General features: G+C 45.6%; 1 protein-coding gene across 1 annotated transcript in view; it reads left to right on the forward strand.

The window, feature by feature from the left end:
• Positions 1-17,289, forward strand: part of CFP (complement factor properdin) — a 35,826-nt gene that overhangs the window by 15,173 nt on the left and 3,364 nt on the right. Inside the window, exons 4-8 of the mRNA XM_055003904.1 lie at positions 4,104-4,274; positions 8,399-8,596; positions 10,725-10,898; positions 13,031-13,225; positions 15,954-16,065. Coding sequence (XP_054859879.1) covers positions 4,104-4,274; positions 8,399-8,596; positions 10,725-10,898; positions 13,031-13,225; positions 15,954-16,065 — 850 coding nt within the window. The remainder of the gene's footprint in view (positions 1-4,103; positions 4,275-8,398; positions 8,597-10,724; positions 10,899-13,030; positions 13,226-15,953; positions 16,066-17,289) is intronic.

Genomic DNA, 17,289 nt, shown 5'->3' on the forward strand with positions numbered 1-17,289 from the left:
AGTTCAAGGTATTGGGTATCACTTACAAAGCTCTTCATGGCCTTGGCTCGGCATACCTATGGGACCGCCTCCCTCCCTATGTTCTTCCACAGCAGCTTTGCTCATCTGAACAGGGACTCAGGCAGGTGCCAGGCTGCGCACGGGTGAAATCAACAGCAGCCCATACGTGGGCTTTCTCTGTGATGGCCCCTACCCTGTGGAACGGCCTGCCTGGGGGCTCAGGAGAAGCCCCCACTTTCCTGGCTTTCTGCAAACGCTGCAAAACTGAATGATTCAAAAAGGTTTTTTAATCAGATGAGAGGGCTGTATTGAAGGGAGGGGATCTTAGATGATCCACTAATGAGTTAGAATCAGAGACCTCACCACTATGTTGTATGGGATTCCTGCTAATGAACTTCCTGCTAATAAACTTGTCTTTTTGAACTTGTATCTATTTACCCTATGGCATTGTTTATGGAAATGTTCTTGATACTGACTGTACTAATCTCACACTGTGTAATCTGCCTTGAGTCTCAGAGAGAATGGTAGGCTACCAACCAACCAACCAACCAACCAACCAACCAACCAACCAACCAACCAACCAACCAACCAACCAACCAACCAACCAACCAACCAACCAACCAACCAAACTCAGAGTTGGCAACCCTAATTCAGAGCCAGTAGACCTCTAAATACCAGCTCTGGAAGGCAACTGCAGGAGAATACATTAGCTTTTGTGCCCTGTTTGTGGGCCTTCTGGGGCACCTTGTTGGCCGCTGTATGAAACCAGGTGGTGGACATAGATAGACCACAGGTCTGATTCAGCAGGGCTCTTTTTATGTTCTTCCATTTTGCCATTCTGCATAAATTATTCCCTGACACAGCATCCAAACATTTTTGTGTGCTTTTAAATAGCAGATACATGGGAGCGGGGGGGGGGGCTGATTTGGTACGAGGCCGCAGTGTGGTCACCACAAATTGTGCTGCATGGGAGAGTTCGAGCCTTCTTTGTGCTCTTTTCCTGAATCGAAACAGCCCTGTAGAGATGCCATTTGCCCCTTGGGGTAATCATACAGGTCCCTGACCATGGTTCACCCCAAAGGGGCAAACAGTGGTGTTACAGTGGGGTGTCTGGTAAGCCAGCTGTAATTCGCCTAGCTATGTGTTTGGATGGGTATTGGGCAACCCTGTGACGATAACATTTTCATAGGCAATGTTGGCCTTTGGTCAGAGACATTCAGGGGCATGAGAAAGCTGAATGTGGAACATTAACTCCAGTTAGGGTTTAACTTGATGAGAGCTGGGGGACATCAATGTTCAGAACTTCCCAGCTCTCTTTTTTTTAAAGGCCGGTAGCAAGTGTGAGCGGTGAAGAAAGGAAGAAAACTGATTCCTTTGAAATGTGCTGCTGAAAGAGAGTTTTATGGCAAACAGGAGAATTTACTCGAGGATATTGAAGCATATGCATTAATTGAATGAAAGAAAGGATTTGGTTTGTTCCTGTTCAGCGGTTATTGTGAATTCACTGGCAAATTCACGCAGGCTTTTGAAGAAGCGTGTGTTCAGCGAAACGGGGAACCTAGCCTGGCAAACCCGTTGCCATTCTCCCGTCGGGAGCAGTCCCCAACGGTTTCGGCGCTCCTTGACCCAATTAACTGGTTCCAGCTTATTTACAACTGCGGTTTCTTGTGATTGTGCCTGAACAAGGAAAACGACATTAAGTAAAAAATATTATATTTTGCAGTACAACGGTCTGTGTAGATCAAATCAAGCCTGAATTCTCCTTAGAAGCTAAAATGACAAAACTGAGGCTACCGTACTTGGGTCACATCATGAGAAGACAAGGTTCTTTGGGAAAGTCAATCATGCAAGGAAAAATGGAAAGCAGTAGGAAAAGAGGAAGACCTAAAACGAGATGGCTCGACTCAATAAAAGAAGCCACGTCCTCCGGATTGCAGGATCTGAGCAAGTCTGTTAATAATAGGTCATTTTGGAGGTCTTTCATTCATAGGGATGTCATAGGTCAGAGGCGACTTGATGGCACATAATACTGCAGGTGCGCAAAGCCCCTATCTGGAATGGTGCCATGGCACATGTGGGTGGGGGAGAGCTTTTAGTACTTCCACTTCTATAAATGTTTGCCCATCAGGGCTGATCTTCACTCTCATAACCAGACCTGTTGTTAGCTTGAGAAAGGGAAAACGGCAGGCGCTAGGTGGTTTCAATTGGTGAAATTCTGCAGGACAAAGCCTTTTTGTCCCCCACTCCCCACATCTGACGCAGCCCTGGATCTCTGCAGTCAGTATTAATGACTACCTTTTTGAACATGCAAAGTCGTTAAATAACGGGGCAAATATGGATATTTTTCCAATCCTTACTGTGGCTGTCAAACGGTCCCAGTTCTAAATGTATTCTGCTTATTCATTGCTGCTTTCTCTGTCTCCAACATAAAAGGCAAGAATTTCGCATCAGTTAACAGATTTATATTTTATGTTTTATTTTTCATTTTTCATATTTATGAACACCTGGCGCTGAGCAGCAGGCTGTATCTCATGGCCTGTTGACATCTTATGCAGATTACCCAAATTGATGGTTGTGCTTCCCACAGTCTCTGCCCCCAAGTCACCTTGTATCTATTTCCTACCTTTGGATCTTGTGATTAGAGATGAGCACGAACTGAAATACAAACCAAAATTAAGCATGAACCAGGCCCGTTAGTGGTTTGTGAACCGTGGTTCGTCAGATCCCATTTCTGATGAACCACCATGAACTTTAAGCTGGTTCGTTTGGTTTGTTTTTTGGCTCATCATTGCAGACAGCCTGGTGCCAATCAATCAGTTTCCTAGGCAACAGAGGATGGACTTCCTGCAGACCTTCTGCTGACCCAGAAGTGACCTTCTTCTGGTCTGGAAGTGACCTTCTGCTGACCCGGAAGTGATGGGTTTCTGACCTGGATGTGCCATTTTCATGAACCAAACAAACTGGTTCGCAAACCAGGGGCAGGTTCGTGAAAGTTCGTGGTTCGTGCTTCATGAAATTTGATGACCCATGAACCACATGGTTTGTTTTTTTCCCAGTTCGTGCCCATCTCTACTTGTGATCCACCTGAGAAGAAAATTCCCACTTGCTTCTGGATTACAACCCACAGTCTGAGAACCTGATCCATGCGTGTACTTAGGAGCATAAGACCAGAGAGTGCTGTTTCATGGAAACATTCTTCTGTACAATTTCATTACTTTTCTTTCCTGTCAAGTATGTTTTTAGAACTACCCACATGAGGAAATAGTATCTTCCACCTTGGGGGTGCTCTGACAGGATATGGAATAGTTCATATCACAATCAGGAGTGGCTGACAGGCCTGTTCCTTTTTTTTAAAAAAAATATTTCAGTTAATAATCTCAAAAAACATAAAACATTAATTGTAATCACACAACCATCTAAATCATACCTCTACAATATCCACTACTACAGTCATTTACAATCTTTTAAATCATACATAAAATCTAAACACAATCGTCTAAATCTAAATTAGATAAACGACTGTCATTTAAATTATATAATCATCAGTTAAATCATATATCTATACAGAGCTTGCTTATATGTATTCTTAGTTTTTCACTTCTAGGGCAGGAAGGGTTACATCAGATCTTAGTTCTTGTGACCCCTTCTTACATGCCCAGGGTAAGGCCGATTGCCACCTTGGGGTCAGGTAGCAATTTCCCCCAGGCCTGTTTAGCTAAGGATCCTGATGGTGTTTTGCCATCTTCTGGGCTTGGAGCAGGGGTCACTGGGTGTGTGTGTGTGTAGGGGGGGATGTAGTTGTGAATTTCCTGCATTGTGCAGGGGGTTGGACTAGATGATGCTGGAGGTCCCTTCCAACCCTATGATTCTGTGATGCAAAATATCTTCATGTCTGTCTTCATACCTAATAATAATTATTCTTAATTTTCAACTAATCAAAAATACTTTCCATTTTTCTTGAAATTCTGATATTGGCCTATTATGCATATAAGATGTCAATTTTGCCATTGTTGCACTTTCATTTAACTTATTCTTCCATTCCTTCAATCCTGGACATCTTCCGACGGGCCTGTTCCTTGACATGAACTCTTACTGTCTTGCAGTGATGGGTGGCTGGTCTGCATGGAGTGCCTGGACTCCTTGTTCGGTGACCTGTCTCAAGGGGGTCCAGACCAGGGAACGGACTTGCACCAATCCGGCACCTGAATGTGGAGGCACCTGCCAAGGAAGCAAATCTGAGACACAATCTTGTGACACAAGGCAGGTCTGCCCAAGTAAGTTTTGGCAATGCAAGAAATAATGGGACACTGAAGGATGGCAGAATGGGGAAACTGATGGAGTGACCGACTGGTGGAACAGTTACATAGAAGGTTGAGGAGGATTAGGTATGGGCTCGATTACAAAAGGGGTCCCCAACATGGTACCCATGGACACCAATACCTGCCAACACCTTTCCTGGTGCCTGCCAAGTGTTTTTAGAGAATGGGTGGGGCTCCTGCACAGCAACTCTTCTGATTGGCCATTGGAGATCTGATTGGTTGTACAGATTAAAATAACGTTTCTGCAGCTGCTGCTACCACAGTGTTGGTTTTCATTCTCATTCTCACTCAGGGTATTGTTTAAAATTACTCCTCTTGTGCCTTGCACTTGGGCTTACTCCAAGTATGTGTGGCTTTGTCTCCTGCGGCAGCCATTTTATGGTTGGCTCCACTTCTAATGGTGGCCATTTTGTGCTTGTCTTTGCCTCCTGTGGCAGCCATTTTAGGTTGGCTCCGCTTCTAATGGTGGCCATTTTGTACTTGTCTCTGTCTCCCACGGCAGCCATTTTGTGGCTGTGCCCACCACCCAGTATCAGAATTCCAAAAGTATCCACAGGGTCAAACAGTTAGGAGCCCTTGGATCACAATATTTCACCAGTACATTAATCAATGAATTGATGACGGCCAATTTTGATCAATTAAGAACACCCTTGCTTGTATTTGGGATTGTATTTTGCTTCTGGCATGTTAGTATGATAAGGGACAAAGAAGAAAATATGGAAGAAAAATTATGAACAATGGCTTTTGTTTATTAATAAATGGTCATTTCTCACACTTCTTTCTCCTCGAGTCTTGGCTCAACTTGCTTCTGGTTACCAGTGGCCCCCAAGAGCCGTGGCCCAGCAGGAACACTCTCAATAAGTTAAAGGGCGTGGATAAATCACACAGAGTGGCAATTCCACAGCACTGCCATGAGACCGACCTGAAATGTTTAAGAAAGGGGTTACACATGAAGGAAGTAGGTTGTCAACTGGCCTATAAGAAAATGATAGAGGCTTAAATGTGCGGAAATGGGCTGTGGAAGCTTTTCACAGCATGGAGGAATATAACATCACCTTGTAAATAAGATTCCATTAAGCCTCTATTAAATGGACAGAACATTTTCTTCCAGGTCAGCTGGCAATGCTAGTAGGAGCACAGTCACCAAACTCTCGTAGCTCCAGCCCCCAGGTGAGCCAGAAAGATACACTATGGCCGATGATGGAATCAAAAGCAGCTAAGGGCCATGCTACACATGACGAATGACACTTGAACGGCAAGTGGATTGAGTGGAGGGCAAGTGAACAGGGAGAAATACACTTGCTGTTCAAGTGTCATTCGTCATGTGTAGCTTGGCCCTGAGAGATCCAAGGGAATCAATAGGACTCTCGCCTCCCCAGGGACAGCACAATCCATTTCCCAGTTTAAGTTATCCACCAGAGTGACAAGGTAGTTCAGCTACAAAAGTGGGCCTGCAGCCAGATTGATAAGAATCAAAATAATCTGTATCATCTTACAGTCTTTGCGTTGCTGCCACCTGTCCCCTTATTTAAGCCCAGGGTTCTGGAAACAAGAGAACTGTCTTATAATTTCTTCTCGAAAGGGGTCAGAAGAGAGGCATTTACTACAGCTTGAACCAGCCTCTCCTGTGTTTGTTTTGAACTTCCATAATTGTTGTTGAGGCCTGCTTCCGATTCTTCTGTGTTGTTATTGGCACATTCTTTCCCCCCAAAAAGAAGTCTTGCCCATATTTGCATCTCATAAGAGCCGAGCCACAAGTGATGCCTGACACAGGTTGGACACTTGTCAGCTTCCTTCAAGTTTTGGTGGGAAATTTCCACCCTGATTGTCTGCAGAGGGCTCACCTCGCACAGAGGCTAGGCACCATTCTGAGAGCCAAGCTACAAGTGACGTCTTACACAGGTTGGGCACTTGTCAGCTTCCCTCAACTTTTGATGGGAAATGCAGGCATCCTGGTCTTGCAGCTGTAATGGAGAGCCAAGCTGTAAAACCAGGCCGCCTACATTTCCCATCAAAACTTGAGGTAAGCTGACAAGTGTCCAACCTGTGTAAGGCGTCACTTGTAGCTCCATTGAGTCAATTTCTTAGGGGACAGGAGCAAAGCCTAGGAGAATAAGGGACTGCTTTAAACTTTCCTTCCAGAACTGCAGAGGGTAGAGTCAAGCTTCTAACTAAAGCAAATGCCCTTCTGGAGTTACCGGATTCAAGGAAGTAAAAATAGGCTGCAGGAGCAGCAATATATCTCGCGTTTTCTGAAGATTTAAAACCTGGTGCTCTAAGTAAATCCGTTTGTCTTTCAATATCTGTCACTCTCTGCTTAATGAGTGATTTTGCCTGGTCTAACCCCATAACTAGCATACTTTGAGGGGAAAGACCCAATTTCCCCAGGGATTTCAGACTCGCCTTTTGCCAATTAGATTGACATTTGTCTTGGAATAACAGAGGGAGCAGACATCTTTTTTAACTGCCCAAGTCACAATAAAATTAGAGCGGAAACCATCAGTCCGTGGCCATTTCCACACGGCTTACCTTCCCTTGGAACGACCCGGAACATCGCGCAAAAATCACGGAAGTTCGCGTTTTCTTGTGCGAGATTTGCATGACGTCACGCAAATCTCACGCGATAAAACGCGATCTTCCACGTTTTTTGAGCGATGTTCTGGGTCGTTCTGAGGGAAGGTAAACCATGTGGAAACGGCCCATTAGTAGAAAGATTCCCTGGAAGTTCGAATGAAATCAAACTTGATTATCTTTTGTCTGATTGGAATCTCCAGACAACACGTCAAGTAGCGAGATTCTGTGCCCAGGTCTACAAACAACGTAAATCGCATAAGGCAGACTGAATGCATTTTAACCTTTTAAACAACAACTAATTTACAATGATCTTATTTTTCTACTCTTATATTTATTTATTGTTCTCCTCCTGTATCCAGTCTTAACTGTTTTTAAACTGATTTGCAAATGGTTTTATATGTGTTGGTCGCAGACTGTAACAATAAACTTGACATCTAAGATGGTTTCCTTTCAGTCACACCTGCACCTGCCAAACTCATTTTGAATTGTTTTAGATACCGAGGAGTTAGCCAGAGGTGTTAGTCTGTAGTTGCAAAACAGTAAAAAGTCCACTAGCGCCTTTATTGAGCCATAAGCTTTTGAGAACCACAGCTCTCTTTGTCAGATACATCTGTTGAAGAGAGCTGTGGTTCTCGAAAGCTTATGCCTCAATAAGGTTGGTTAGTCTTTAAATTGTTTGATACTTCCCCAATGAGCTTTGTCCAAGATGAAGCGCCTCTAGACTTGGAGGGGTCCCTCTCTTTTTTTATACCGTCCCAAGGCCATCCACTTTTGAAAACACTTCCCCTCATTATTTCCAGACCCAGAAACAAAGTAATCTTTCCTCAGCTATGTTTAAATCCTGGTTTAAAACATGTCCGACTACTATGGCATTCTAATTCAGCAATTATTTGTGCTATAATAAATCTGTCCGTCTTTGGCGGCACCACAAAATCAGTTTTTTTTAATATAAAGAAGGATAGAAATTGTAGGACCCTGCTAAAAATGTATTCTGCCATGCAGCCTGTGAACCCTTGCAATGACTTAACAAGTTGTATATATGTAATATTTTTTAAAAAGATAAAAGAAAATGCTCTCTCAGGAAACTGTGTGTTATTTTCTGTGAACCCATTTTATGCTGCTTGGAAACGAACAGGGCCGAGGGGAACAAAATTGTACTTGACTTGGATAAATTCCTTGAGCCGACCCCGGTAGTGAACTCAGCAGGACAAGGGAGCCGTTATATTATTTCCCTGCGTAAATGGCTGCATCAACCTCTGGTATAAAATGAATAGAAGCATGATGGGTGGAGGAAAGGTGGCTCCATAAAGAGAAACACGGAGAGTAATGCAGCATTCTGTATAAATGAAATGATAAGGAAATGGGGAAAAAATGAAAAGCATTTGGAGGGCCAAGAGAGAGAAACTGGAGCTGGGCAAGAATGAGTGGAAAGGAGGATGCGCAACGGAAGGCACGCTTATCCTTCCTGCTGTCCCCTAATCCTTCTCTGCCACTTTCTTTTGCAGCCCATGGAAATTGGGGGAGCTGGGGGCCCTGGGGGGCCTGCTCCGCCACTTGCACCCCTGAAGGTTCCGGCCCAAAGCCCAGACAGCAGCGGCGCCATCAGTGCAACAACCCTACGCCTTCGAGCAACCCTCCCGGCAACCAGTGCCCGGGAAGTGACCACGAGTTCCAGACATGTGCCGGACTGCCCTTCTGTCCACGTAAGAGAAGAAATGCCCCTTAAGACCTCCCCACCAAGTTCGAGGTGATAAAACCCTATTCAAGGATGACAAGGGGGAACCAGTGAGATTTGTGGGGGAGGGAAATCCCCCCCTCTGCTTTCACTTTCTTCTCCCCTCCCTGTCACCACTTTCAGTGCCTTTCCAGGGCTGTTTCCACACGTCTTACCTTCTGCCAGAACATCACGGAAGACAGTATCTACGCGCGTGAAATCGCGCCAGGAAGATGCTGTCATTGTGGAAGACAGTGTCTTCTCACGCAAAATTGCACCAGGAAGATGCGATTTCGTGCAAAAATCTCGGATGATAGCGTCTTCATGGGGCAATTTTGCGCGCAAAGACACTGTCGTCCGCGATGTTCCGGCAGAAGGTAAGATGTGTGGAAACGGCCAAGGTTGAAAGCCACTGTTCCTGCCGGGGGTAGCTAGGCAATTATACAATGCCAACCGAGACCTTGTGAGATTTTTCACTGTCTCGCGTGATTTTCATCTTGGGGCAGATTTTAAATCACCCATTTTAAAAAAATGTTTCTGGATTTTTCTCCAAGCCTAGAGGTTCCTCAGTTTTGTAGAAACACTTCTTCTGTCTGTACCTGCCAATTGCATGGATTTTTTTGATCTGCACCCAGGTTCAGAATTAGATGTATAGATGGCCCCAGTTTCCATTCCTTGCTGCTTGTAGCCAGCCAGTTGGTAACTTCCAGTCCAGAAACAAGTAATGTCCCATGCCATCTAGTTTCAGTCTGAAAAGCCGAGCTTAGACAACATCCTCAAATCAACTGATCTGGTGTTCTCTTAAGAAAGCTCCATATTATATAGGCAATATATAGTATATTTTGGAGGGGGGTCTGATTACAAGAGACGCCAACCTTGTGTTTAATGTGTAACTGCACTCACCTTCAAAATGGTCTGTGGCTGATTCCGCACACGTTGGATAATGCACTTTCAATGCACTTTATCAATCGTTTGAGGGGGATTTTTTGTTCCGCACACAAAAAAACCCGTTCCAAATGATCTATAAAGAAGATTGGAAGTGCATTATTCGACGTGTGCGGAATCACTCTGTGTGTGGAGGGGAGGATGGGCTCCCTAGCATGCATGGAGCAGGAGAAGCTTTTTCGGTCCCTGTTTTCTACTCAGTGTGTTTTTGCAGATAGAAAATGGCTGTGGAGGGCAGGCGGTTCCTCTTATTGCCCATTCCATGGCTGTTTCCACATGGCTTACCTTATTCTGCAAAATAGCGAAATCTCGCACAAAATCTCGTGAGAATACACTGTTATCGCGTCTTCTCGCGAGATTTCTTGACAGATTTCGCTATCGTGCAGAATAAGGTAAGCCGTGTGGAAACGGCCCATGTTTCTGCCCAGAAGGGACAAACGGCATCCCCTGTGGCCCTTTTCTATCTGCAAAAGCATCCTTGGTGGAAAGCAGAGGCTGATGAATCCTCTCCAGCTCCACGCACTCTTGGGAGCCCGTCGCCCCAGACTATTTTGAAGGTGAGCGCAGCCACATGTTAAATGGGAGTTGGGTTGGGGTTTCCATTTAGTGTCTCATGTAGAGATGGGCACGAACCGGGAAAAAACCCGAACCATGTGGTTCATGATTCATCAAATTTCATGAACCACGAACTTTCACGAACCTGCCCCTGGTTTGTGAACCGGTTCATTTGGTTCGTGAAAACATCACATCCAGGTCAGAAAATCATCACTTCCAGGCCAGCAGAAGGTCACTTCTGGGCCAGCAGAAGTTCACTTCCGGGTCAGCAGAAGGTCTGGAGGAAGTCCATCCCCTGTTGCCTAGGAAACTGATTGATTGGAACCAGGCTGTCTGCAGTGAGGAACCAAAAAACGAACCAAATGAACCAGCCTGAAGTTCGTGGCGGTTCGTCAGAAATGGGATCTGACGAATCGCTGGTTCACAAACCACGAACCAGCCTGGTTCGTACTTAATTTTGGTTCATATTTTGGTTCGTGCCCATCTCTAGTCTCGTGTAATCAGACCCTAGATGTGATTCTTTGATGCCATTCTCTGAGCCAGCCATCATTTGGGGTCTTTGTGGTTTCATCAATCTGACTCCCCTTCTGTCTACCTTCCTTTGCATTGCACCTTAGAGGACGGCAACTGGGGCAGCTGGAAGCCTTTCAGTGACTGTTCGGTGACCTGTGCGGTTGGCCGGCAAGTGGAGAAGCGTGTGTGTAACAGCCCTGCACCAAAGTATGGAGGGAAAAGCTGCCCAGGGCCAGACACTCGCAGTTTAATCTGCAACACCCAGGTGCCTTGTCCAGGTAAAGTGGAACAAATTGGAAAGGGGATGGAAGCTCATTATAAGTAGGTACCAAGAGCTGTGGACCCAGAGACTGGCCTGTCTCACCTGCTTGCTTTTGTCTGCTCGTCCAGCCACTGCTGTAACCCTTCCCTTTCCCAGAAGAGAACTGGTTTCTGCTACCAGTTTCTGGACTTCCTCCCAGGGCGAATGTCGCCCTGCTTCAGCAAGTTTTTCAATCCCATTATGAAGTCTTGAAGGAGAGGAATATGAAGGAGGTGCTTTATGCCCGCTATGTTCCCCACCCTGAACTCTTAGGGGGCTTCTGCATCCTTACTGTCCTCAAAGGTGTCACCTGGAAGGGGGCTATGGGGCCTGGGCCCCCTCAGGAATATTCCAGGCCCTCTTTCTGGAATTATCCAAGTTTTTAAAAAGTGATTTGGCTTGGGAGCCCAGCATGGCTGGGGGGAGAGATTCTAACCTTTCCCCATGCTGTACTCCTGAGCTGGAAGTGCCATGAGAAGCCCTATTTGCCCAGCTGTGGGGCTCCACATGCCCTGACTGCAGCAGCAACCGCTATCCAACTTGTGGCAGATGTCACGGCGTGTTTGACCCTTGAAGCTGAGGGGCTTAGAAGGGTGTAACTCTGCTTAGGGACACGTTGCTCCTTTCTTATCACACTTAGTCATGGTCTTGTCGTGGCGTCAGTCGGTTTGCAGAATCCACTTCTGTGCGATACTATACCAACAAAAGTGGCTTATGCATAATATCTGGTGTTGGGTTATGTATCTTGGAGATCTATTGCAAATAAATTGGGCACAGCTGCCTCTCTTCTGATACCACAGAGACTATAGTGCAGATGTGTGGTGGGAAGTGCTATCAAATCATAGCTGGTGACCCCTGCTGGGGTTTGCAAGGCAAGAGACTGAGAGCCAAGCTACAAGTGACGCTTGACACAGGTTGGACACTTGTCAGCTTCCCTCAAGTTTTGATGGGGAATGTAGGCCTCCTGGTCTTACAGCTTGGCTCTCCATTTAATTGAAGTTTACAGAACCCCCCCCACACACACACACCCAGCGGAAGGGAAGGGGGACGCCCAGCGAGAGCCCGACGCCTGCACTCCCCTCCTGACCGCATGTTCTCCCTCCCATAGACTGCCGCTCTGTAAACTTCAATTAAATGGAGAGCCAAGCTGCAAGACCAGGACACCCACATTTCCCATCAAAACTTGAGGGAAGCTATAGGCAAACTTAATGATAACTGTCTCATGTCTCTTCTCTCTCTCTCTCTCTCTCTCTCTCTCTCTCTCTCTCTCTCTCTCTCTCTCTCTATATATGAAAAACAAAAATATTTTTTTTTAAAAAAAACTTGAGGGAAGCTGACAAGTGTCCAACCTGTGTCAGGCGTCACTTGTAGCTTGGCTCTGACAGAGGTGGTTTGCCATTGCCTGCCTCTGCAACCCTTCGTTGGTGGGTCTCCCATCCAATTGCTAACCAAGGCCAACCCTGCTTAGCTTCCGAGATCTGACAAGCCTGGGCTTGCCTGGGCTATCCAGGTCAGGGTACGGTGTTTAAACACTGTTCTATGCCCACTCTCCCTATTTCGTTCATAATAGCCCACTGAAGAACTGAATGACAAGGGAATGTGGGAGAAAATAACCAGTCCCTGCTGCCCACCTAACTTTTTATATAAAGGATCAGCTGTACATTATGGATTCTTCTATGTTTATTTTGAATGACTTTTTGGGGGGGGGGCAAACCCAGCCTCGAGGAGCACTAGTGTCTCTCTGTCCCTACTCTGTTCTCATCCTTAATAAAGCAAACTTGGAGGCTGCATTTGCAAAAGAGAAAACTCCAGAATGTACTCAGCCCTCGAAGGGCAATCCTAAACAGAATTACATTGTTCAATGCCCCATGAATTAGGAGCATAACGCTCGCTTATGTGCTCAGAGAACATCTGCAGATCTTACCCAACATATCACAGATGAGCTCTACAACAGTGTGTGCTTTCTTCTGTCTGCTTTTTGTATGGAGGTTCCTCTGCTACTACCCCCTTCTACTATGAACATTCCAATGAATGCCAATAAATTTGACTGCTGTTGTCCTGCTTCGTGTTAGCTGTTGAAACGGATCTTGTTTTTTACACTCTGCGCAGTGGACGGACATTGGTCTGAGTGGAGCGATTGGTCCGACTGCACCAGACACACCTTTCAGGGGAAAATTGAGTGCCAAGAGATTCCTGGATTTCAGAGGAGGAACAGACGATGCATTGGACGGGCCCACGATGGGAAACGCTGCCCAGGGGATCAATTAGAATTAAGAAACTGCTACAATGTAAAATCTTGCTTGAGTAAGTCTTGGGAATATACGCAATTCTTTGTGCTTGGTTCTGTTCTGTGGTGTTCCACCACTAGCTGAACCAAATGCCTGGCTGCTGTGAATGACACTGGTTCTGTTGGGCTCAGTTGCAAAAGTGTCCCTTTCTTCACTTTGGTTTGGGTAGAATGGGTGTGATTCTTTGGTGTGATGTTGGTCTCCCCATTGGTTCGGTTTGCTTCTGTTGGGCTTTCTCTTGGATAAGCTAAGCTTGCATTTGGGCATATGCTTTGGCCATGGCAGCCTTAGCCCCATTGTGTTTCTGCATTGGGAGTCAGCTTTGACTTTTCCCCATAGGAAACATACGGAATGGCTCAGGGCACCTTCTTTGGGGGCCCATAGAATTGGGGTCCAATGTTCCTGAAGCTTGAGAGGTCTTTATAGGACAGTCAGGAAACAGTTTCTTGCAAATGTGGTGGAGAATGCTTGAAAAATGCCACCTCCAGTCCCCTGGACAGCCCCCAGATATTTTTCCCATAGAGAATTATAGCGAGTAGCGGGGGATACCTTCTTTGAGGGTCTGTAAAATTGCCCCCCCCCCCCGGGTTCAATCTTTATGAAAATTGGCGGCGGAGGTCTGGAGTAGGCTCCTTGCAAATTTGGTGGTTGGTTGAAAAGTGCCCCCCCCGCCCACTGGATAACCACCAGATTGAGTTTCCTATAGGAAACAATGGCCACTTTTTTACCGAATTGAACCGAACTAGAGCATCGAATCAGCATTCAGGAAATACCGATTTTTTCTCTGGCTTGGTATTCTCAGTTTGGATTTACCAATTTGTGTGTGTGTTTGTGTATGCGTGTGCACTCCCCTCAGTGTTGCTGAGCTCGCCCCCTTTCCCAAACTCCACTGTTCACAGGCTCCGCCCAAAAATTTCCAGGAATTTTCCAGCTTGAAGTTGGCAAACCTAAACCTGGGCAACTTTCTGCTTTTATAGGCCTAGCTATAAAAGGATGATACGCATTGCCCATAACAACAAGTTGTGGAATTGGCACTTACCAACTGTTTTTAGGCGTTTATTCCATGAATGCACTTTCTCTAGTGTTTTCTTTTGGTGATGCTTGATGGAGCACTTTTTCTTTGTTCCTGGGCATGTGAATGGCAAAAGTGCTCCAAGGAAACCTCTGACCCACACCCAGCTCCTCCCCCCAAGCTCTCAGCATGTGATCATGCATGTGCAGAGCTAAAAAAACATTTGAAAGGGAGGCGGGCAACAGTGACGAAAGAGCCCGACCTCCCCTCCAAACCTGCTTTTTCTAGGACTCAAAACACACGAGATGAAAAACCTAGATTCAACTCGTGTTCTCTTACCTAAAGGTTTGTCGGGAACTGTAGGCATCCTTGCAGCTTAAAGTTTAGCATTTACAGAGCAGCAGGGAGAGACGTGCAGGTGTCCTTGCAGCTTAAAGTTTAGCATTTACAGTGCAGGCGTCCTTGCAGCTTAAAGTTTAGCATTTACAGAGCAGCAGGGAGGGAAGTGCAGGTGTGGGGTGCCTTTCCTCCCACTCTCAAGGTGCATCACAGCATTTTCCCTTCCCCTCACCCGACCTGGCCCTGCAGAGCGATGCCTGGCTGCACCGGGAGACTTTAAGCTGCAAGGACCCCCGCACTTCCCTCTCTGCTGCTCTGTAAATGCTAAACTTTAAGCTGCAAGGACACCTGCACGTCTCTCCCTGCTGCTCTGTAAATGCTAAACTTTAAGCTGCAAGGACGCCTACACTTCCCGGCAAACCTTAAGGTAAGAGAACACGAGTTGAATCTAGGTTTTTCATCTCGTGTGTTTTGACTCTAGAAGATGCTGAGGCTGCTTGAGAACATAAAGCGCAAGGTAAGTGCTTTTGGGGAGTGTGTATGAATGCTCAGAGCAACTCAGGAAAACACACACTATAAGTGGGACAAGGGTGGAAAAGAGCGGCTGTGTGGAAACTACCAGTGTTGTTGAAAGATAAGTGCTGTTTCCACACTCCTCACCTTCAATCAGAACGCCACGGAACATTGCGAACAATACCCGGAAGATAGCGCTTTCTCGCGTGACATCGCACAAAACTCACACGAGAAAACGCTATCTTCCGGGTTTTGTTCGCAACGTTCCACGGCGTTCCGATTGAAGTGAGCAGTGTGGAAACGGCCCGTTTCCTACGTCAAAAATACATGTAAAACATACCAATGATTGCCAGCAATGTACCCAAGATTAAAACATCAATAATATAAATTATGCACATCTTGTCGGGCCACGCCCAAAGAATGCTCCTTTAAAAGATAGTTTTCAATAACCACAACATTAATCACTTTGCTAGGTGTTTTAGAAAAGGTGCTTACAGAATTCTCAGGCTCTGAAGAGGTAAAATCTCTCAGCAAATGCCATTTCTGTTAGAAGTATATCAGTTCGATTAAGACTCATTGGGAACAAGCTTGTACCATACTTAAAAGTAAATATAGAATGGGCTAAGACAAATCACTGTTCGGTCCAAGAATCAAATGACAGAGTCTAGGACAGACTCGTATAAAAAAATCGAGTCCTGCAAGTTTACGGCAGACATTGGCTTTGCATAGTTCTGATTGGCTGATGCCCATGTCATCGTTGGGAACATGTGGGGAACCTCCAATCCTGAAGCAGTTCTGAACTTTACAAAAGTTCCGTTTTATAAATAATCAGGGCAAGGAATACATGGATAATTGGTTTGTTGTGTATGGCTTCTCTCAGTGCCAGGCACCTGGACGGACTGGAGTCCCTGGGACCTGTGTGAGCCCGCGTGTGGGCAGAACCCGATGAGATCTCGCAAAAGGGAGTGCAAGCCCAACTACCCTAATTACCTGTAAGTCCGAAATGGGGGTACTGGGGCAAGGGGACTGCGCCACAGGCATCAAGTTTTTCGCATGCATATCAGATAATCTCTTAATTCTTGTGGTTGGCTGTACATTGCAGCAGTGGGCAGGCAGATCTAAAGAGGAGGGTCTCTTTCCCATCCTTCTTTATGAGGAAATAAGCATTTGGAGGCGCAAAGAGAGCAGAGCTTTCCAGAAAGCTGCCTCAAAGAAGGGCATTTTCGCCTATGTTACAAGCCCCTTCTCCAGTTGTGCGCATGTTGTTAAGGTGAATGCGAAATCAGAGAGCTGTCTTTTAAAATTAAATGTCTGCTCCAGCTAATGTACTGTTACACACTTGCCATTTCTTCAAGTGGTGAGGAGTTCCAGGGGCAGCATGCCTTGGGTTTCTTCGCTTTGGATGAGAAAGCAATGGAGACATCTGCTGTTTTTTTTAATGGGAAACCAGATTTGAATCCCTGCTCTGGCATGGAAGCTCACGGGGTGACCTTGGGCCAGTCACACACTCTCAGCCTAACCTACCTTACAGGTTGTTGTGAAGACAAAATGGCAGAGAGGAGAACAATATAAGCTGTTTTGAGTCACCACTGGGGAGAAAAGCAGGGTATAAATGAAGCAAATAAAATCTGTATATACAAGCATATACAAATATATATACAATATATATATATATATATATATATATATATATATATATATATATATATATATATATATATATATATACACACAAATATACAGATTTGCCCATATCTGTTCCCCACATCTGTTGCCCAGAAAGTCCAAAGAGCATGTCAAAAGGGCTTCATCCAACGCAGAGCTCCCTTTCTTGCTGCCTTCCAAACTGTGTCTTCTTGGTCTCTGTTTATCTGTCTGTTTCTCTTTTTCTCTCTGTCTCTCTACACATTACCAAGTACCTAGGGATGTTAACGTGCAGAATTGTATGTCTAGTCCTCAATTCACATGCAGGCTGTTGCTCAGTGCCCATGAATGCCGCTTTCACGGGAGCTCCCTTTTTGTGACTGCATCTGCAAGTGATTCTGGAAGGCAAAGCGCCAATTCAGCTCTGTTTTTGCTGTGAGAACAAGTACTGTAGGCTCCTTTGAACTGCCAATTTGCATTTCTATAAGGTGTGAGAAAGTGTCAAGATCTGCATTTCAATGAATGGATGTGGGGAAAACTGGGATACTTCTAGCAGTTGAGGAAGAACTGAT

The sequence above is a fragment of the Eublepharis macularius genome, chromosome 19, assembly GCF_028583425.1.
Source record: "Eublepharis macularius isolate TG4126 chromosome 19, MPM_Emac_v1.0, whole genome shotgun sequence".
NCBI classification, from domain to species: Eukaryota; Metazoa; Chordata; class Lepidosauria; order Squamata; family Eublepharidae; genus Eublepharis; species Eublepharis macularius.